We start from the raw sequence: 23,353 nt of genomic DNA on the forward strand, positions 1-23,353 counted from the left end.
TAGTCTCAAAGCACTTGAGAGACAGTGACCTATGCTATAGGAAAAACCCTTTCATTCAGAGGCGTCAAACATACAACACACTGTTGTTCTATTCTCTATGTTTTTGTTCCTTTTTCACCAATAGGAACACTTTAATAGGGCGCCCAATCGGGTGGCTCGAGTCCAAAAACGAACAAACTAAAATTAAAACCAAATGGAAACTGTGTGAAAATTATAATGGACCTACATTCAAACAGTTTCTAGACTTTAATAATAATTAATAATCATTGGGACAGTCAGCGAGCATAAAACAATCCTAAAACAATGGATATAGGACTATTTTTGGCAAATTTGGATGGCTAGCTAGCCTTTTAGCTTCACACATCGCCAATTGAAATAATCTGATTCAAAATTAAATAATATACCGTGACAAATATTCAATGTATACTCTTCCATATCTTCTGAAAATAGAATGTCATATTTTTTTGTCAATGACAAAAAAAAAGCACATAGCTATCTGTTTTTATGTTTCAAAATAGCCTACAATAACATTATCACTTCTTAACAAAGACTCTTCTTTTGGGGAGGATTCTAATAAGGATACAATATCGTTTGGTTTATTGTTTGAACAGTCGCTGAGATTAGATTTGGGTATCAATGCAAAACAGGTTGCTTATTTAATGCCAAGCTAAACCAAGACAGCAATCTTGAAGTTGAAATGATTTTGAAGTTGATTAGCTTCCCACATCGCCAAGTGAAATAATCAGATTTATAATGATATAATATGCCCTGGCAAATATTCTTCTACATGCCAGTGTAACCTACAACATTATCCCAGTTTGATATGCAGCTTGAATATATTCACTCCCATATCAGCTAAAATACAATGATATCATGTTTTGGTCGAGGAGAAAAAGCTCATATCTCGCAGCTGTTTTTTATCAATAGCCTGGAATCACTAGTTTTACTTCTAAACAAAATACCTTTTGGGAAGGATTCTAATAAGGCTGTTGTTTGGTGTATTGTTTGAACAGTCGCTGAGATTATTTTGGGTTATCAATGCAAAATAGGCTACTTTGATGCATAACCTATAGCCTATAGATCAGATCAATGATCGAAGCAAGCTTCATTGCCTACACAAGTTACATGCGCCGAATACAACAGGTTTAGACCTTACAGTGAAATGCTTACCAACCTCCCTTTCCATGCCATGTCCCCCTGTACTGACCCTCCAAAAACAACACTCAAGAGTCCTCTAGCAACCTGTTGAAAACCCTGTTCCTTAGTGGAGTGGGTTTCAATTTTCAGACCACTACATACGCTTCAACGCTCTCCTTGAGCTGACAAACGTTAACCGGGCCAATCTGCAGTTTGAACAATAACAAAGCCGACACACCGCCACTGTTTTGGTAAAAAGCTGTGGGATGAGGCTGGAGAAATGTAACCACTCTCAAAGCTATGGATGCAAAGACTGACCATCCATGATATCAAAAGTATTTTTAAACCATGTTTTGAGGCTATTCAGTGTTTACAATTTTAAATGTTTAAAAACCATCTTATCTTTTGAGTTCCGATGGGCAACGACAGTTGACCTAAGCTAGCGAGGCATCTATAAATTATATTCTTCAAGAATCAATGGGTATTGATATCATTCATATAAAAGTCACAAAAATGTATGTAGCAACCGCATATTTCCCCCATTTTAAGTCTGAAACTCACATATTAAATGTGCCATAACATTTGACTTAAGAGTATGTTTTAGTGTTCTAGCTGCCAGAAAGTAGGCTACACTAGTGTACAAGATTACAACCGTAAGAATAGTAAACTCATCAGTGATTTATTCTTTCAATAGCACATCATGTGTCATCATACCACCATATCATCTGTTGAGATGGCTAAATACACTTTACATAACGTTTTATCTCCATTTCATTTGTCTGACTGACTGTCTAATTGATTGATTCATTGATTCCTTGCTCGATTGATTGACATATTGATTGCTCTATGAGTTTCTCCACTCACCGCTGTCAGTCCTTTGTGTGGCGAAGAGGACGATGAGGGCCACTATGACGATGAAGAGGAGGGAGACGATGGTGAGCAGGCCGATCTCCAGAGAGGTCCAGCGGGGCTTCTTAGCCGACTTAAGGGGGACGGTCTCCACCATGCTTAACACTCCTTCAGCTGCTGGCTGTAATGACTCACCTGGAGGGGAGGGAGGGAGGGGGGAGGGAGGGAGGGAGGGAGGGAGGGAGGGAGGGAGGGAGGGAGGGAGGGAGGGAGGGAGGGAGGGAGGGAGGGAGGGAGGGAGGGAGGGAGGGAGGGAGGGGGAGGACAAGGAAGGTTTTAACTCTGAAATAATCTCCTTGAAAGATATAATCCAACTAAACATGATCAAATAATCTCCTTGAAGAATATAAACCAACTAAACATGATATCTCATAGAAAGATGTGGCAACAACTCAGCTGTAGAACTAAAAGGACAACCATCATGATCAACACCATGATAAAGGACAACCCTCCACCAACACCATGATAAAGGACAGCCCTCCACCAACACCATGATAAAGGACAACCCTCCACCAACACCATGATAAAGGACAGCCCTCCACCAACACCATGATAAAGGACAACCCTCCACCAACACCATGATAAAGGACAACCCTCCACCAACACCATGATAAAGGACAGCCCTCCACCAACACCATGATAAAGATCAACCCTCCACCAACACCATGATAAAGGACAACCCTCCTCAACACCATGATAAAGGACAGCCCTCCACCAACACCATGATAAAGGACAGCCCTCCACCAACACCATGATAAAGGACAACACTCCACCAACACCATGATAAAGGACAACACTCCACCAACACCATGATAAAGGACAACCCTCCTCAACACCATGATAAAGGACAACCCTCCTCAACACCATGATAAAGGACAACCCTCCACCAACACCATGATAAAGGACAACCCTCCTCAACACCATGATAAAGGACAGCCCTCCACCAACACCATGATAAAGGACAACCCTCCACCAACACCATGAAACACCATGATAAAGGACAACACTCCACCAACACCATGATAAAGGACAGCCCTCCTCAACACCATGATAAAGGACAACCCTCCACCAACACCATGATAAAGGACAACCCTCCACCAACACCATGATAAAGGACAACCCTCCACCAACACCATGATAAAGGACAACCCTCCACCAACACCATGATAAAGGACAACCCTCCACCAACACCATGATAAAGGACAGCCCTCCACCAACACCATGATAAAGGACAATCCTCCTCAACACCATGATAAAGGACAGCCCTCCACCAACACCATGATAAAGGACAACCCTCCTCCAACACCATGATAAAGTACAACCCTCCACCAACACCATGATAAAGGACAACCCTTCACCAACACCATGATAAAGGACAACACTCCACCAACACCATGATAAAGGACAACCCTCCACCAACACCATGATAAAGGACAACCCTTCACCAACACCATGATAAAGGACAACCCTCCACCAACACCATGATAAAGGACAACCCTCCACCAACACCATGATAAAGGACAGCCCTCCACCAACACCATGATAAAGGACAGCCCTCCACCAACACCATGATAAAGATCAACCCTCCACAACACCATGATAAAGGACAACCCTCCTCAACACCATGATAAAGGACAGCCCTCCGCCAACACCATGATAAAGGACAACCCTCCACCAACACCATGATAAACGGACAACACTCCACCAACACCATGATAAAGGACAACCCTCCACCAACACCATGATAAAGGACAACCCTCCTCAACACCATGATAAAGGACAACCCTCCACCAACAACATGATAAAGGACAACCCTCCACCAACACCATGATAAAGGACAACACTCCACCAACACCATGATAAAGGACAACCCTCCTCAACACCATGATAAAGGACAACCCTCCACCAACACCATGATAAAGATCAACCCTCCTCAACACCATGATAAAGGACAACCCTCCTCAACACCATGATAAAGGACAACCCTCCACCAACACCATGATAAAGGACAACCCTCCTCAACACCATGATAAAGGACAGCCCTCCACCAACACCATGATAAAGGACAACCCTCCACCAACACCATGAAACACCATGATAAAGGACAACACTCCACCAACACCATGATAAAGGACAACCATCCACCAACACCATGATAAAGATCAACCCTCCTCAACACCATGATAAAGGACAACCCTCCACCAACACCATGATAAAGGACAACCCTCCACCAACACCATGATAAAGGACAACCCTCCACCAACACCATGATAAAGGACAACCCTCCACCAACACCATGATAAAGGACAATCCTCCTCAACACCATGATAAAGGACAGCCCTCCACCAACACCATGATAAAGGACAACCCTCCACCAACACCATGATAAAGGACAACACTCCACCAACACCATGATAAAGGACAACCCTCCACCAACACCATGATAAAGGACAACACTCCACCAACACCATGATAAAGGACAACCCTTCACCAACACCATGATAAAGGACAGCCCTCCACCAACACCATGATAAAGGACAACCCTCCACCAACACCATGATAAAGGACAACACTCCACCAACACCATGATAAAGATCAACCCTCCTCAACACCATGATAAAGGACAACCCTCCACCAACACCATGATAAAGGACAACCCTCCACCAACACCATGATAAAGATCAACCCTCCTCAACACCATGATAAAGGACAACCCTCCTCAACACCATGATAAAGGACAACCCTCCACCAACACCATGATAAAGGACAACCCTCCACCAACACCATGAAACACCATGATAAAGGACAACACTCCACCAACACCATGATAAAGGACAACCCTCCTCAACACCATGATAAAGGACAGCCCTCCACCAACACCATGATAAAGGACAACCCTCCACCAACACCATGAAACACCATGATAAAGGACAACACTCCACCAACACCATGATAAAGGACAACCCTCCACCAACACCATGATAAAGTACAACCCTCCTCAACACCATGATAAAGGACAACCCTCCACCAACACCATGATAAAGGACAACCCTCCTCAACACCATGATAAAGGACAACCCTCCACCAACACCATGATAAAGGACAATCCTCCTCAACACCATGATAAAGGACAGCCCTCCACCAACACCATGATAAAGGACAACCCTCCACCAACACCATGAAACACCATGATAAAGGACAACACTCCACCAACACCATGATAAAGGACAACCCTCCACCAACACCATGATAAAGTACAACCCTCCTCAACACCATGATAAAGGACAACCCTCCACCAACACCATGATAAAGGACAACCCTCCTCAACACCATGATAAAGGACAACCCTCCACCAACACCATGATAAAGGACAACCCTCCACCAACACCATGATAAAGGACAACACTCCACCAACACCATGATAAAGGACAACCCTCCTCAACACCATGATAAAGGACAACCCTCCACCAACAACATGATAAAGATCAACCCTCCTCAACACCATGATAAAGGACAACCCTCCTCAACACCATGATAAAGGACAACCCTCCACCAACACCATGATAAAGGACAGCCCTCCACCAACACCATGATAAAGGACAACCCTCCACCAACACCATGAAACACCATGATAAAGGACAACACTCCACCAACACCATGATAAAGGACAACCCTCCACCAACACCATGATAAAGATCAACCCTCCTCAACACCATGATAAAGGACAACCCTCCACCAACACCATGATAAAGGACAACCCTCCACCAACACCATGATAAAGGACAACCCTCCACCAACACCATGATAAAGGACAACCCTCCACCAACACCATGATAAAGGACAACCCTCCACCAACACCATGATAAAGGACAACCCTCCACCAACACCATGATAAAGGACAACCCTCCACCAACACCATGATAAAGGACAACCCTCCACCAACACCATGAAAAAGGACAGCCCTCCACCAACACCATGATAAAGGACAGCCCTCCACCAACACCATGATAAAGATCAACCCTCCTCAACACCATGATAAAGGACAACCCTCCTCAACACCATGATAAAGGACAACCCTCCACCAACACCATGATTAAGGACAACCCTCCTCAACACCATGATAAAGGACAGCCCTCCACCAACACCATGATAAAGGACAACCCTCCACCAACACCATGAAACACCATGATAAAGGACAACACTCCACCAACACCATGATAAAGATCAACCCTCCTCAACACCATGATAAAGGACAACCCTCCACCAACACCATGATAAAGGACAACCCTCCTCAACACCATGATAAAGGACAGCCCTCCACCAACACCATGATAAAGGACAACCCTCCACCAACACCATGATAAAGGACAACCCTCCTCAACACCATGATAAAGGACAACCCTCCACCAACACCATGATAAAGGACAACCCTCTACCAACACCATGATAAAGGACAACCCTCCACCAACACCATGATAAAGATCAACCCTCCTCAACACCATGATAAAGGACAACCCTCCACCAACACCATGTTAAAGGACAACCCTCCACCAACACCATGATAAAGGACAACCCTCCACCAACACCATGATAAAGGACAACCCTCCACCAACACCATGATAAAGGACAACCCTCCACCAACACCATGATAAAGGACAACCCTCCACCAACACCATGATAAAGGACAATCCTCCTCAACACCATGATAAAGGACAGCCCTCCACCAACACCATGATAAAGGACAACCCTCCACCAACACCATGATAAAGGACAACCCTCCACCAACACCATGATAAAGGACAACCCTCCACCAACACCATGATAAAGGACAACCCTCCACCAACACCATGATAAAGGACAGCCCTCCACCAACACCATGATAAAGGACAGCCCTCCACCAACACCATGATAAAGGACAGCCCTCTACCAACACCATGATAAAGATCAACCCTCCTCAACACCATGATAAAGGACAACCCTCCTCAACACCATGATAAAGGACAACCCTCCACCAACACCATGATAAAGGACAACCCTCCTCAACACCATGATAAAGGACAGCCCTCCACCAACACCATGATAAAGGACAACCCTCCACCAACACCATGAAACACCATGATAAAGGACAACCCTCCACCAACACCATGATAAAGGACAACCCTCCTCAACACCATGATAAAGATCAACCCTCCTCAACACCATGATAAAGGACAACCCTCCACCAACACCATGATAAAGGACAACCCTCCACCAACACCATGATAAAGGACAACCCTCCTCAACACCATGATAAAGATCAACCCTCCTCAACACCATGATAAAGGACAGCCCTCCACCAACACCATGATAAAGGACAACACCCCACCAACACCATGATAAAGGACAACACCCCACCAACACCATGATAAAGGACAACACTCCACCAACACCATGATAAAGGACAACCCTCCACCAACACCATGATAAAGGACAACCCTCCACCAACACCATGATAAAGGACAACACTCCACCAACACCATGATAAAGGACAACCCTCCACCAACACCATGATAAAGGACAACCCTCCACAAACACCATGATAAAGGACAACCCTCCTCAACACCATGATAAAGGACAACCCTCCACCAACACCATGATAAAGGACAACCCTCCACCAACACCATGATAAAGGACAACCCTCCACCAACACCATGATAAAGGACAACCCTCCTCAACACCATGATAAAGGACAACCCTCCACCAACACCATGATAAAGGACAACCCTCCACCAACACCATGATAAAGGACAACCCTCCACCAACACCATGATAAAGGACAACCCTCCACCAACACCATGAAACACCATGATAAAGGACAACACTCCACCAACACCATGATAAAGGACAACCCTCCACCAACACCATGATAAAGGTCAACCCTCCACCAACACCATGATAAAGATCAACCCTCCTCAACACCATGATAAAGGACAACCCTCCACCAACACCATGATAAAGGACAACCCTCCACCAACACCATGATAAAGGACAACCCTCCTCAACACCATGATAAAGATCAACCCTCCACCAACACCATGATAAAGGACAACCCTCCTCAACACCATGATAAAGGACAACCCTCCACCAACACCATGTTAAAGGACAACCCTCCACCAACACCATGATAAAGGACAACCCTCCACCAACACCATGATAAAGGACAACCCTCCACCAACACCATGATAAAGGACAACCCTCCACCAACACCATGATAAAGGACAATCCTCCTCAACACCATGATAAAGGACAGCCCTCCACCAACACCATGATAAAGGACAACCCTCCACCAACACCATGATAAAGGACAACCCTCCACCAACACCATGATAAAGGACAACCCTCCACCAACACCATGATAAAGGACAGCCCTCCACCAACACCATGATAAAGGACAGCCCTCCACCAACACCATGATAAAGGACAGCCCTCCACCAACACCATGATAAAGGACAGCCCTCCACCAACACCATGATAAAGGACAGCCCTCCACCAACACCATGATAAAGATCAACCCTCCTCAACACCATGATAAAGGACAACCCTCCTCAACACCATGATAAAGGACAACCCTCCACCAACACCATGATAAAGGACAACCCTCCTCAACACCATGATAAAGGACAGCCCTCCACCAACACCATGATAAAGGACAACCCTCCACCAACACCATGAAACACCATGATAAAGGACAACACTCCACCAACACCATGATAAAGATCAACCCTCCTCAACACCATGATAAAGATCAACCCTCCACCAACACCATGATAAAGGACAACCCTCCACCAACACCATGATAAAGGACAACCCTCCACCAACACCATGATAAAGGACAACCCTCCTCAACACCATGATAAAGATCAACCCTCCTCAACACCATGATAAAGGACAACCCTCCACCAACACCATGATAAAGGACAACCCTCCACCAACACCATGATAAAGGACAACCCTCCTCAACACCATGATAAAGGACAACCCTCCACCAACACCATGATAAAGATCAACCCTCCTCAACACCATGATAAAGGACAGCCCTCCACCAACACCATGATAAAGGACAACACTCCACCAACACCATGATAAAGGACAACCCTCCACCAACACCATGATAAAGGACAACCCTCCACCAACACCATGATAAAGGACAACACTCCACCAACACCATGATAAAGGACAACCCTCCACAAACACCATGATAAAGGACATCCCTCCTCAACACCATGATAAAGGACAACCCTCCACCAACACCATGATAAAGGACAACCCTCCACCAACACCATGATAAAGGACAACCCTCCACCAACACCATGATAAAGGACAACCCTCCACCAACACCATGATAAAGGACAACACTCCACCAACACCATGATAAAGGACAACCCTCCTCAACACCATTATTATCAGCTCTGCCTCTCACCAAGTTATAGATCAACTCCTCAGCTCTGCCTCTCACCAAGTTATAGATCAACTCCTCAGCTCTGCCTCTCACCAAGTTATAGATCACCTCCTCAGCTCTGCCTCTCACCAAGTTATAGATCACCTCCTCAGCTCTGCCTCTCACCAAGTTATAGATCACCTCCTCAGCTCTGCCTCTCACCAAGTTATAGATCACCTCCTCAGCTCTGCCTCTCACCAAGTTATAGATCACCTCCTCAGCTCTGCCTCTCACCAAGTTATAGATCACCTCCTCAGCTCTGCCTCTCACCAAGTTATAGATCAACTCCTCAGCTCTGCCTCTCACCAAGTTATAGATCAACTCCTCAGCAAAGTGTACGTATTTAGCTCTCCCTCAACAGGAAATGAATCCTTGTTCCCCGCACGTAAAGTACCACACACACACACTTTTTCAATCTGGTTAGGTGACCTGAGTCTGCAGAAGGGAGGGTCCTGCTGTTAGCTGGCTGAGATGAGAGCACCCGACCAAGGGACAAAGTCCCTCTGTCTCCATTTCAACCACACTCCACACACACACACACACACACACACACACACACACACACACACACACACACACACACACACACACACACACACACACACACACACACACAGGTGTGTGATGTCTATTTCAAGTACGTCTTTAGAATGGTTGAACACGTAGATAGAACAACACTGTCCATTACTGTTCTACATCTGTAACCTTGGCTTGTTAGGCACCTAACGTCAGGAACATTAGGAGGACAGATAATTGGCCATTTCAGTGGGGGAGTAGAGAACACCAGACACTCTGACACCGCCTTTGCTGTAACTCATGATAATTGAGATGATACATCGTCTCCTCAGGCATCATGCGTTAGATGTGTTGTCTCCTCAGGCATCATATGTTAGATGTACTGTCTCCTCAGGCATCATATGTTAGATGTACTGTCTCCTCAGGCATCATGTGTTAGATGTGTTGTCTCCTCAGGCATCATGTGTTAGATGTGTTAGATGTACCGTCTCCTCAGGCATCATGTGTTAGATGTGTCGTCTCCTCAGGCATCATATGCACAGCACAGAAAAAAAATGTATGAAATGTATGAAATTGTATGAAATGTATGCATTCACTACTGTAAGTCGCTCTGGATAAGAGTGTCTGCTAAATTACTAAAATGTAAAAATGTAAAATATGTTAGATGTACCGTCTCCTCAGGCATCATGTGTTAGATGTACCGTCTCCTCAGGCATCATGTGTTAGATGTGTTGTCTCCTCAGGCATCATATGTTAGATGTGTCGTCTCCTCAGGCATCATGTGTTAGATGTGTCGTCTCCTCAGGCATCATGTGTTAGATGTGTTGTCTCCTCAGGCATCATATGTTAGATGTGTTGTCTCCTCAGGCATCATGTGTTAGATGTGTCGTCTCCTCAGGCATCATGTTTAAGATGTGTCGTCTCCTCAGGCATCATGTGTTAGATGTACCGTCTCCTCAGGCATCATGTGTTAGATGTGTTGTCTCCTCAGGCATCATGTGTTAGATGTGTCGTCTCCTCAGGCATCATGTTTAAGATGTGTCGTCTCCTCAGGCATCATGTGTTAGATGTACCGTCTCCTCAGGCATCATGTGTTAGATGTGTCGTCTCCTCAGGCATCATGTGTTAGATGTACCGTCTCCTCAGGCATCATGTGTTAGATGTGTCGTCTCCTCAGGCATCATGTGTTAGATGTACCGTCTCCTCAGGCATCATGTGTTAGATGTGTCGTCTCCTCAGGCATCATGTTTAAGATGTGTCGTCTCCTCAGGCATCATGTGTTAGATGTGTCGTCTCCTCAGGCATCATGTGTTAGATGTACCGTCTCCTCAGGCATCATGTGTTAGATGTACCGTCTCCTCAGGCATCATGTGTTAGATGTGTCGTCTCCTCAGGCATCATGTGTTAGATGTGTCGTCTCCTCAGGCATCATGTGTTAGATGTGTTGTCTCCTCAGGCATCATGTGTTAGATGTGTCGTCTCCTCAGGCATCATGTGTTAGATGTGTTGTCTCCTCAGGCATCATGTGTTAGATGTGTCGTCTCCTCAGGCATCATGTTTAAGATGTGTCGTCTCCTCAGGCATCGTGAAAACTAACGCATACACATATTCCATCATCCCAGTCGGCTTCAGTTCAGTGATTGACAGCCAGGAGTTGCTATATTTCACCTAGAAAAAAGACATTCCATACAGGCTATAGGTTGATAATATATAGACTGAAAGACATATGGGGGGCTGCAGCAGGACTTTGTGTGTGAGCCATATTCTTGTCAGGCACTAGAGAGAGACGGCAGAAGAGAGACGGAAGAAGAGAGACGGCAGTAGAGAGACGGCAGTAGAGAGACGGCAGAAGAGAGACGGCAGTAGAGAGACGGCAGTAGAGAGACGGCAGTAGAGAGACGGCAGAAGAGAGACGGCAGTAGAGAGACGGAAGAAGAGAGACGGCAGTAGAGAGACGGCAGAAGAGAGACGGCAGTAGAGAGACGGCAGTAGAGAGACGGCAGTAGAGAGACGGCAGAAGAGAGACGGCAGAAGAGAGACGGCAGTAGAGAGACGGCAGAAGAGAGACGGCAGTAGAGAGACGGCAGTAGAGAGACGGCAGTAGAGAGACGGCAGTAGAGAGACGGCAGTAGAGAGACGGCAGTAGAGAGACGGCAGTAGAGAGACGGCAGAAGAGAGACGGCAGTAGAGAGACGGCAGAAGAGAGACGGCAGAAGAGAGACGGCAGAAGAGAGACGGCAGAAGAGAGACGGCAGTAGAGAGACGGCAGTAGAGAGACGGCAGTAGAGAGACGGCAGAAGAGAGACGGCAGTAGAGAGACGGAAGAAGAGAGACGATAGTAGAGAGACGGTAGAAGAGAGACGGAAGAAGAGAGACGGTAGTAGAGAGACGGTAGTAGAGAGACGGTAGTAGAGAGACGTAGAAGAGAGACGGTAGAAGAGAGACGGTAGAAGAGAGACGGTAGTAGAGAGACGGTAGAAGAGAGACGGTAGTAGAGAGACGGTAGTAGAGAGACGGTAGAGAGACGGTAGAAGAGAGACGGTAGTAGAGAGACGGTAGAAGAGAGACGGTAGTAGAGAGACGGAAGAAGAGAGACGGTAGTAGAGACGGTAGTAGAGAGACGGTAGTAGAGAGACGGTAGTAGAGACGGTAGTAGAGAGACGGTAGTAGAGAGACGGTAGTAGAGACGGTAGTAGAGAGACGGTAGAAGAGAGACGGTAGTAGAGAGACGGAAGAAGAGAGACGGTAGTAGAGAGACGGTAGTAGAGAGACGGCAGAAGAGAGACGGCAGTAGAGAGACGGCAGTAGAGAGACGGCAGTAGAGAGACGGCAGTAGAGAGACGGTAGTAGAGACGGTAGTAGAGAGACGGTAGTAGAGACGGTAGTAGAGAGACGGTAGTAGAGAGACGGTAGTAGAGACGGTAGTAGAGAGACGGTAGTAGAGACGGTAGTAGAGAGACGGTAGTAGAGAGACGGAAGAAGAGAGACGGAAGAAGAGAGACGGTAGTAGAGAGACGGTAGTAGAGAGACGGAAGAAGAGAGACGGAAGAAGAGAGACGGTAGTAGAGAGACGGTAGTAGAGAGACGGTAGTAGAGACGGTAGTAGAGAGACGGTAGTAGAGAGACGGAAGAAGAGAGACGGAAGAAGAGAGACGGTAGTAGAGAGACAGAAGAAGATAGACGGTAGTAGAGAGACGGTAGTAGAGAGACGGTAGTAGAGAGACGGTAGTAGAGAGACGGAAGAAGATAGACGGTAGTAGAGAGACGGTAGTAGAGAGACGGTAGTAGAGAGACGGTAGTACATAGCCGCGGGAAGTTGTTTGGGGGTGGGGGTGGGGGTGTGCAGAAAAAAACAACTGCCCACGTTGAAGACGTCTACAGTTGGGGAAAAAAGTATTTGATCCCCTGCTGATTCTTTGCGTTTGCCCACTGACAAAGAAATGATCAGTCTATAATTTTAATAGTAGGTTTATTTGAACAGTGAGAGACAGAATAACAACAAAAAATCCAGAAAAACGCATATCAAAAATGTTATAAAATGATTTGCATTTTAATGAGGGAAATAAGTATTTGACCCCTCTGCAAAACATGACTTAGTACTTGGTGGCAAAACCCTTGTTGGCAATCACAGAGGTCAGACATTTCTTGTAGTTGGCCACCAGGTTTGCACACATCTCAGGAGGGATTTTGTCCCACTCCTTTTGCAGATCTTCTCCAAGTCATTAAGGTTTCGAGGCTGACGTTTGGCGACTCGAACCTTCAGCTCCCTCCACAGATTTTCTATGAGATTAAGGTCTGGAGACTGGCTAGGCCACTCCAGGACCTTAATGTGCTTCTTCTTGAGCCACTCCTTTGTTGCCTTGGCCATGTGTTTTGGGTCATTGTCATGCTGGAATACCCATCCACAACCCATTTTCAATGCCCTGGCTGAGGGAAGGAGGTTCTCACCCAAGATTTGACGGTACATGGCCCCGTCAAATGATGCGGTGAAGTTGTCCTGTCCCCTTAGCAGAAAAACACCCCCAAAGCATAATGTTTCCACCTCCATGTTTGACGGTGGAGATGGTGTTCTTGGGGTCATAGGCAGCATTCCTCCTCCTCCAAACACGGTGAGTTGAGTTGATGCCAAAGAGCTCCATTTTGGTCTCATCTGACCACAACACTTTCACCAGTTGTCCTCTGAATCATTCAGATGTTCATTGGCAAACTTCAGACGGGCATGTATATGTATTCTTGAGCAGGGGGACCTTGAGGGTGCTGCAGGATTTCAGTCCTTCACGGCGTAGTGCGTTACCAATTGTTTTCTTGGTGACTATGGTCCCAGCTGCCTTGAGATCACTGACAAGATCCTCCTGTGTAGTTCTGGGCTGATTCCTCACCGTTCTCATGATCATTGCAACTCCACGAGGTGAGATCTTGCATGGTGCCCCAGGCCGAGGGATATTGACAGTTCTTTTGTGTTTCTTCCATTTGCGAATAATCGCACCAAATGTTGTCACCTTCTCACCAAGCTGCTTGGCGATGGTCTTGTAGCCCATTCCAGCCTTGTGTAAGTCTACAATCTTGTCCCTGACATCCTTGGAGAGCTCTTTGGTCTTGGCCATGGTGGAGAGTTTGGAATCTGATTGATTGATTGCTTCTGTGGACAGGTGTCTTTTATACAGGTAACAAACTGAGATTAGGAGCACTCCCTTTAACAGTGTGCTCCTAATCTCAGCTCGTTACCTGTATGAAAGACACCTGGGAGCCACTGTATATGGGTCCTCTAATACAGGACTAGTAAAGGGTTAGAGTTAGTACTACTCTAATACAGGACTAGTAAAGGGTTAGAGTTAGTACTACTCTAATACAGGACTAGTAAAGGGTTAGAGTTAGTACTACTCTAATACAGGACTAGTAAAGGGTTAGAGTTAGTACTACTCTAATACAGGACTAGTAAAGGGTTAGAGTTAGTACTACTCTAATACAGGACTAGTAAAGGGTTAGAGTTAGTACTACTCTAATACAGGACTAGTAAAGGGTTAGAGTTAGTACTACTCTAATACAGGACTAGTAAAGGGTTAGAGTTAGTACTACTCTAATACAGGACTAGTAAAGGGTTAGAGTTAGTACTACTCTAATACAGGACTAGTAAAGGGTTAGAGTTAGTACTACTCTAATACAGGACTAGTAAAGGGTTAGAGTTAGTACTACTCTAATACAGGACTAGTAAAGGGTTAGAGTTAGTACTACTCTAATACAGGACTAGTAAAGGGTTAGAGTTAGTACTACTCTAATACAGGACTAGTAAAGGGTTAGAGTTAGTACTACTCTAATACAGGACTAGTAAAGGGTTAGAGTTAGTACTACTCTAAAACAGGACTAGTAAAGGCCCAGTGCACTACTTTTGTTAAAACAAATACTAAATGTATTTGAGTGTTTACCAGCGTTTGCAACTTGTAAGTATCTGTACAAAACAATTAATCTGATAATACTTGTGGAATATAAAAATACTTGCTTGATATGTGTTTTCCAGTTTCTTGAAATACTTTGCAAATGTAACTTATTTAAATGTGAAAACTGAAATAGTCTATTCATTCCTTTTCCATCTTTGTAGAGGCTCTTATCCAGAGCAACTTACAGTAGTGAGTGCATACATTTCTATACTGTATCGTACTGGTCCACCGTCGGAATCAAACCCACAACCGTAGTATTGCAAGCGCCATGATCTACCAACGAGCCACATCATCACAAACCCCTTGATGTTTCCATGTACTCAGTTACTGTATTGTACATTGTTTTATTGTCATGGTGATAGAAAGTCTACAGGTACAAACCTAGATGACCAGCCTATGTACTATACAGTTATGTACATTTACATTAAGTGGTTTGTAAGGATGGTAAACTAATGCTGCACAAAAAATATTCCTTGTTATTTGATCAATCATTTTTTTTTTATTTCATGTAAATGTTTGAGCACACGGTTTTGTTCTTTCTTGATTCCATTAGAGATGACATCACAGAGAAAGGGACAGAAAGGCAACAGTTCTTACAATTACAAACAATTGAACCCTGCAAAATTCTGGTCTTAATTATACAACTACATTTTTTTCCAAAGTGGAGATTCTGAATGTTACAGTAGTGATACAATAGTACACTATGAAAGGCCCAGTGGTCTACTTTTGTGAAAAAAAATATGTTTTTTCCAAAAATATATATTTTGAAAAACATTATAAACATTTTTTTGTATTATTCTGCTTTTCCGGGGTAGCTGCAGCACCCTCAAAACCCTTACTTCCCACGGCTATGATGTAGCATTTAGGAGTGAGACAGTGTGATCCTCTTACTGTAGGAGTGAGACACTGTGACCCTCCTACTCTAGGAGTGGGACAGTGTGATCCTCTTACTGTAGGAGTGAGACAGTGTGACCCTCTTACTCTAGGAGTGAGACAGTGTGACCTCTTACTCTAGGAGTGAGACACTGTGACCTCTTACTCTAGGAGTGAGACAGTGTGACCCTCTTACTCTAGGAGTGAGACAGTGTGACCTCTTACTGTAGGAGTGAGACAGTGTGACCCTCTTACTCTAGGAGTGAGACAGTGTGACCTCTTACTGTAGGAGTGAGACAGTGTGACCCTCTTACTCTAGGAGTGAGACAGTGTGACCTCTTACTCTAGGAGTGAGACACTGTGACCTCTTACTCTAAGAGTGAGACACTGTGACCCACTTCCTCTAGGAGTGAGACAGTGTGACCTCTTACTGTAGGAGTGAGACAGTGTGATCCTCTTCCTCTAGGAGTGAGACAGTGTGACCTCTTACTGTAGGAGTGAGACACTGTGACCTCTTACTGTAGGAGTGAGACAGTGTGACCCTCCTACTGTAGGAGTGAGACAGTGTGACCCTCTTCCTCTAGGAGTGAGACAGTGTGACCTCTTACTGTAGGAGTGAGACAGTGTGATCCTCTTACTGTAGGAGTGAGACAGTGTGACCCTCTTACTGTAGGGCATGAGTTGTAGGTGGCACTTAAAGTAGGACGTAAGAATACACACACACATAGTCTCAAACATATTGTCTCGCACACAGCTCTTTTATGTCTGATGCATGGGGGCTCCAGATGGGTTTAAGACTCCACACACACACACACACACACACACACACACACACACACACACACACACACACACACACACACACACACACACACACACACACACACACACACACACACACACACACACACACACTATTTGTTTATGATCATTTTCTGTTACTCTAATCTGAAACATCACAATCCCCCTGAGACCTCGACTTCAAAATTAATCTCATGTTTCGCTGTAACCACAACCTCCCCCCCCCCCCCAACACACACACACACACACACACTTTAACTTAAGCCTATTCCCTTAAGTTATGGTTCCACTAAGACATTATTGTTAAGTTTACAAAAGTCTAGATGATAAAAACACTTCTATGACTGAAATGCAACGTTCAAATAATGGATAAACACTTGAATATCATGTTAGACTAGGCTATACTTCTCAAAACCTAACCCCTATTGGGAATCATTACAATGGAGAGCAGCACATAGATCCATGACTGTCCCCAACACAACACAACTTCAAACGGTAGTTTATTTACAGAAATGCCAGAGCTGACTGGTATTAAATATGTCCACATACTTTGACAAAAATCCATCCCCAAAACACATTCTAGTCTTTGCGAAGTATGTGCAAAGGGGAAGCTAGTAATATAAAACATTTTATTATGTGCGCAAAAACAATTATGTCTAAAAATATGACATCAATAAACACATGATCATATCTGGCGAGAGACACTGAATGGCCAAGAAGGAAATGGAGCTGAATGCATATAGGACAATGAATGAATGTCCTAACTGTTGCACATCAAATAAGAGCAAAGAAAACTCAGAGGGATGACATGGTGATCAACCGGTGAATGCCACTTGTCACACACACACACAGAGAGAGAGACGAAGCATCACAGAGCAATATTTAGAACAGTTTTGGCACGCGTAACTGACTTACCAGTTGTCTCTGGAAATTTTCGATCGATGATGTAGATGGGCATTACATCAATCAATCAAACGTCCGTCAAAGGTCAATCAGATGCGCGGAGAGAATACGACCTGGGAATCGATATTGGTGAGAATGTCGGATACCTGTTTAGTTTAGTTTATTAGGATCCCCATTAGCTACAACATATGCAGCAACTACTCTTCCTTTCTTGATGCCTTTTCGTGGGTTTCAAGCACAACCCGCCTCTCTCTTCCCTTGCTGGCACAGAACGAGCACACACGCTTATCTCGCCTACCTGTTAACGCCACGAGTCTACAACATCCCCCAGCCAGAGTCCAAGACAGTTGTGTATATATATCTATATTGAACGGACGCTTCAGCGAGAAATGTAGGATAGATCAACGGAAAACTCTAATGACCGGCATGTGAACGTGTGACCTGGCAGTGAAGTTCCCCTGTTACCGGTTACCGATACCTTGCCTCTCTAAAAGGCTGCGTTTAGAAGTGAGCCTGTTAAAGAAGCTCGAGTTGCGAGCAGATGAGTAGCGCGCCACAAGTCACTCCTAAATAGCTGGGGAGAGCGGATTTCGCCTGGAGTGAATAGGCTGCCTATACCGCGGTTCGGTCAGACATGTTTGATGATGGTTGCTTCTTGCCTCTGATGATGAATGTATTGCTTGTTCAAACTCCCTTATCTCAATACCTTGTAAGTTGCAACAAACCCTGGGTCAGGGGTCAGGCTTAAATTGTGTATTGCGCAATGATCTTCAGCCTCAGTCTTTGAGGCCTATATTGCCTGGTCTTTATAACAGAGGATTTACAAAAATAAATATATTTCACCTTTATTTAACCAGGTAGGCTAGTTGAGAACAAGTTCTCATTTACAACTGCGACCTGACCAAGATAAAGCAAAGCAGTTCGACACATACAACAACACAGAGTTACACATGGAATAAACAAATATACAGTCAATAATACAGTAGGAAAATCTATATACAGCATGTGCAAATGAGGTAGGATAAGAGAGGTAAGGCAATAAATAGGCCATGGTGGCAAAGTAATTACAATATAGCAATTAAACACTGGAATGGTAGATGTGCAGAGGATGAATGTGCAAGTTGAGATACTGGGGTGCAAAGGAGCAAGATAAATAAATAAATACAGTATGGGGATGAGGTAGATTGCGTGGGCTGTTTACAGATGAGCTATGTACAGGTGCAGTGATCTGTGAGCTGCTCTGACAGCTGGTGCTTAAAGCTAGTGAGGGAGGTAAGAGTCTCCAGCCTCAGAGATTTTTGCAGTTCGTTCCAGTCATTGGCAGCAGAGAACTGGAAGGAGAGGAGGCCAAAGGAAGAATTGGCTTTGGGGGTGACCAGTGAGATATACCTGTTGGAGCGCGTGCTACGGGTGGGTGCTGCTATGGTGACCAGTGAGCTGAGATAAGGCTGGGCTTTACCTAGCAGAGACTTGTAGATGACCTGGAGCCAGTGTGTTTGGCGACGAGTATGAAGCGAGGGCCAGCCAACGAGACCGTACAGGTCGCAGTGGTGGGTAGTATATGGGGCTTTGGTGACAAAACGGATGGCACTGTGATAAACTGCATCCAATTAGTTGAGTAGAGTGTTGGAGGCTATTTTGTAAATGACATCGAGGATCGGTAGGATGGTCAGTTTTACGAGGGTATGTTTGGCAGCATGAGTGAAGGATGCTTTGTTGTGAAATAGGAAGCCGATTCTAGATTTAATTTTGGATTGGAGATGTTTAATGTGAGTCTGGAAGGAGAGTTTACAGTCTAACCAGACACCTAGGTATTTGTAGTTGTCCACATATTCTAAGTCAGAACCGTCCAGAGTAGTGATGCTGGACGGGCGGGTGGGTGCGGGCAGCGATCGGTTGAAGAGCATGCATTTAGTTTTACTTGCATTTAAGAGCAGTTGGAGGCAAAGGAAGGAGAGTTGTATGGCATTGAAGCTCATCTGGAGGTTAGTTAACACAGTATTCAAGAAAGCTCCAGAGGTATACAGAATGGTGTCGTCTGCGTAGAGGTTGATCAAAGAATCACCAGCAGCAAGAGCGACATCATTGATGTATACAGAGAAGAGAGTCGGCCCGAGAATTGAACCCTGTGGCACCCCCATAGAGACTGCCAGAGATCCGGACAACAGGCCCTCCGATTTGACACACTGAACTCTATTGGAGAAGAAGTTGGTGAACCAAGCGAGGCAACCATTTGAGAAACCAAGGCTGTTGAGTCTGCCAATACGAATGTTGTGATTGACGGAGTCGAAAGCCTTGGCCAGGTCAATGAATACGGCTGCACAGTAATGTCTCTTATCGATGGCGGTTATGATATTGTTTAGGACCTTGAGCGTGGCTGAGGTGCACCCAAGACCAGCTCTGAAACCAGATTGCATAGAGGAGAAGGTACGTTGAGATTCGAAATGGTCGGTAATCTGTTTGTTAACTTGGCTTTCAAAGACCTTAGAAAGGCAGGGTAGAATAAATATAGGTCTGTAGCAGTTTGGGTCTAGAGTGTCTCCCCCTTTGAAGAGGGGGATGACCACGGCAGCTTTCCAATCTATGGGAATCTCAGACAATACGAAAGAGAGGTTGAACAGGCTAGTGATAGGGGTGGCAACAATTTCGGCAGATCATTTTAGAAAGAGAGGGTCCAGATTGTCTAGCCCGGCTGATTTGTAGGGGTCCAGATTTTGCAGCTCTTTCAGAACATCAGCTATCTGGATTTGGGTGAAGGAGAAGTGGGGGAGGTTTGGGCGAGTTGCTGTGGGGAGCGCAGGGCTGTTGACCGGGGTAGGGGTAGCCAGGTGGAAAGCATGGCCAGCCTTAGAAAAATGCTTATTGAAATTCTCAATTATTGTGGATTTATCGGTAGTGACAGTGTTTCCTAGCCTCAGTGCAGTGGGCAGCTGGGATGAAGTGCTCTTATTCTCCAGGGACTTTACAGTGTCCCAGAACTTTTTTGAAAAACAAGTTTTAATGTCTCCAAGTGTATGTAAACTTCCCAATACAACTGTACATAGTCACTTTCTCTAGCAGGCCACGACCCGGCTACTCAACCCTGCACCTTAGAGGCTGCAGCCCTATGTACAGGGTATGGTACTGGGTGGAGGCCAGCTCGTGAAGGCTATTTAAAACCTGTTGGGGCTCGGGGGCAGTATTGAGACATTTTGAAAAAAATATGTGCCCATTTTTAACTGCCTCCTACACCAACTCAGAAGCTAGGATATGCATATTATTAACACATTCGGATAGAAAACACTCTGAATTTTCTAAAACAGTTTGAATGGTGTCTGTAAGTATAACAAAACTCATATTGCAGGCAAAAACCTGTGAAAAATAGATCAAAAAAAAATGTGAATTTTGTGACTGTACTATTTAGTGTCATTGTTTTATAGATACCATAGTGAGAAAGGATTCATTTCGCAACACCTACGGCTTCCACTAGATGTCAACGATCTTTATAAAGTTGTTTGAAGCGTCTATGATAAACAGAGAGCAAATTAGAATCCAAGGAAGTTGACATGTCATCACTTCATTTTTTTGCGCCTGCGCATAAATCTGAGAAACGTGAGTTTGTCATCATTTTTATCTAGACATAGGATAGGTTGTGTGAAAATATTACTGATGTTTAACGTTAAAAATGGACCAAAAGATTAATGCTAAACAACATTTGACATGTTTGAACGAACATAAATAGATTATTTACGAGGTTTTTTTAGCTTTTCGGCGTGATTTTACACTCCCCCCACCACGTTTTGTGGGAGCATAATGAACGCTAAGTACTTGGTGTTATTTGGACATAAATTATGAACTTTGTCAAAAGAAACCACATTTGTTCCGGACCTGGGATGCCTTCCGGAGCTGGGATGCCTGCCTTCTGATGGAGATAATCAAAGGTAAGGGGATATTTACAATGTTATTATCGATTTTAGATGATGCTAACTGTATAGCATAGCCTGTTGTTCTTAGCATAGCACCCCGTTTATTGCAAAATGTGATTTCCCAGTAAAGTTATTTTGAGATCTGGCCATTCGGTAGCAATTACGAGATGATAATATATTATTCTTTGAATGACAATATTATAATTTACCAATGTTTTCGAATAGTAATTTTGTTATGTTCACCGGAAGCATTTCAGAGAAGAAAAAAATCTGAATTTCACGCTACTGTAAAATGCTGTTTTTGGATATAAATATGAACTTGATGGAACAAAAAATGCATGTATTGTATAACATAATGTCCTAGGAGTGTCATCTGATGGAGATTGACAAAAGTTAGTGCATAATTCTAGCTGGTTTCTGCTTTTGGTGACGCCTGACCTTGAATTGAAAATGCATGTTTGTACTTTTGTGGCTATGTACTGTCCTAACATAATCTAACTTTATGCTTTTGCCGTAAAGCCTCTTTGAAAATCGAACAATGTGGTTAGATTAAGGAGATGTTTATCATTTAAATTGTATAAAATAGTTGATTGTTTGAGAAATTGAAATTATTAGATTTTTGATGTTTTGAATTTCCAGCCTTGTTAGCAATCCCGACTCGGGGTTCATTGCTAACCTGTAGCCCCAACAGGTTATTAACAGTCTGATGGCCTTGAGATAGAAGTTATATCTCGGTCCCAGCTTTGATGCACCTGTACTGACCTCGCCTTCTGGATTTTGAGACAGGAAGCAACAGGAAGTGAGGATGTCGTCCAGAATCAGTTGGTCACAACTCCTCCTAACAGTTTTTAATCATTTTTCTTTATTTAAGCAATAAAAGGCATGTCGGGGGGTTGTGGTATATGGCCAATATACAATGGCGCAACGCAGAGTGCCTGGATACAGCCCTTAGCCGGGATACATTGGCCATATACCACAAACCCCTGGTGTGCCTTATTGTTATTATAAACTGATTACCAACGTAATTAGAGCAGTACAAATAAATATTTTCCATTTGTGTTTATTTCATAGTCTTAATCTCTTCACTATTATTCTACAATGTAGAAAGTAGTAAAAATAAAGAAAAACCCTCGAATGAGTGGGTGTGTCCACATTTTCGACTGGTACTGTAAATTATTCAGTGAAGCTGACATCAGACATGCCTCTCAGAGAATGGGTTCTTTAGCCCTGGAACAGACCAGACATGCCTTTCAGAGAGTGGGTTCTTTAGCCCTGGAACAGACCAGACATGCCTCTTAGAGAGTGGGTTCTTTAGTCCTGGAACAGACCAGACATGCCTCTCAGAGAGTGGGTTCTTTAGTCCTGGAACAGACCAGACATGCCTCTTAGAGAGTGGG

General features: G+C 44.5%; 1 protein-coding gene across 2 annotated transcripts in view; it reads right to left on the reverse strand.

Annotated features, from left to right (window-relative positions):
• The window catches only part of LOC106613305 (neprilysin), an 80,735-nt gene extending 62,020 nt beyond the window's left edge, over positions 1-18,715 (reverse strand). For both annotated transcript variants that reach the window (XM_045724839.1, XM_045724838.1), the window contains exons 1-2: positions 18,064-18,715; positions 2,002-2,181 (exon numbers count right to left, since the gene is read on the reverse strand). In XM_045724839.1, coding sequence (XP_045580795.1) covers positions 2,002-2,181; positions 18,064-18,106 — 223 coding nt within the window. In that variant the 5' untranslated portion in view covers positions 18,107-18,715. The remainder of the gene's footprint in view (positions 1-2,001; positions 2,182-18,063) is intronic.
• Positions 18,716-23,353: the final 4,638 nt, after the last annotated feature.

Source organism: Salmo salar, chromosome ssa09 (assembly GCF_905237065.1).
Source record: "Salmo salar chromosome ssa09, Ssal_v3.1, whole genome shotgun sequence".
NCBI classification, from domain to species: domain Eukaryota; kingdom Metazoa; phylum Chordata; class Actinopteri; order Salmoniformes; family Salmonidae; genus Salmo; species Salmo salar.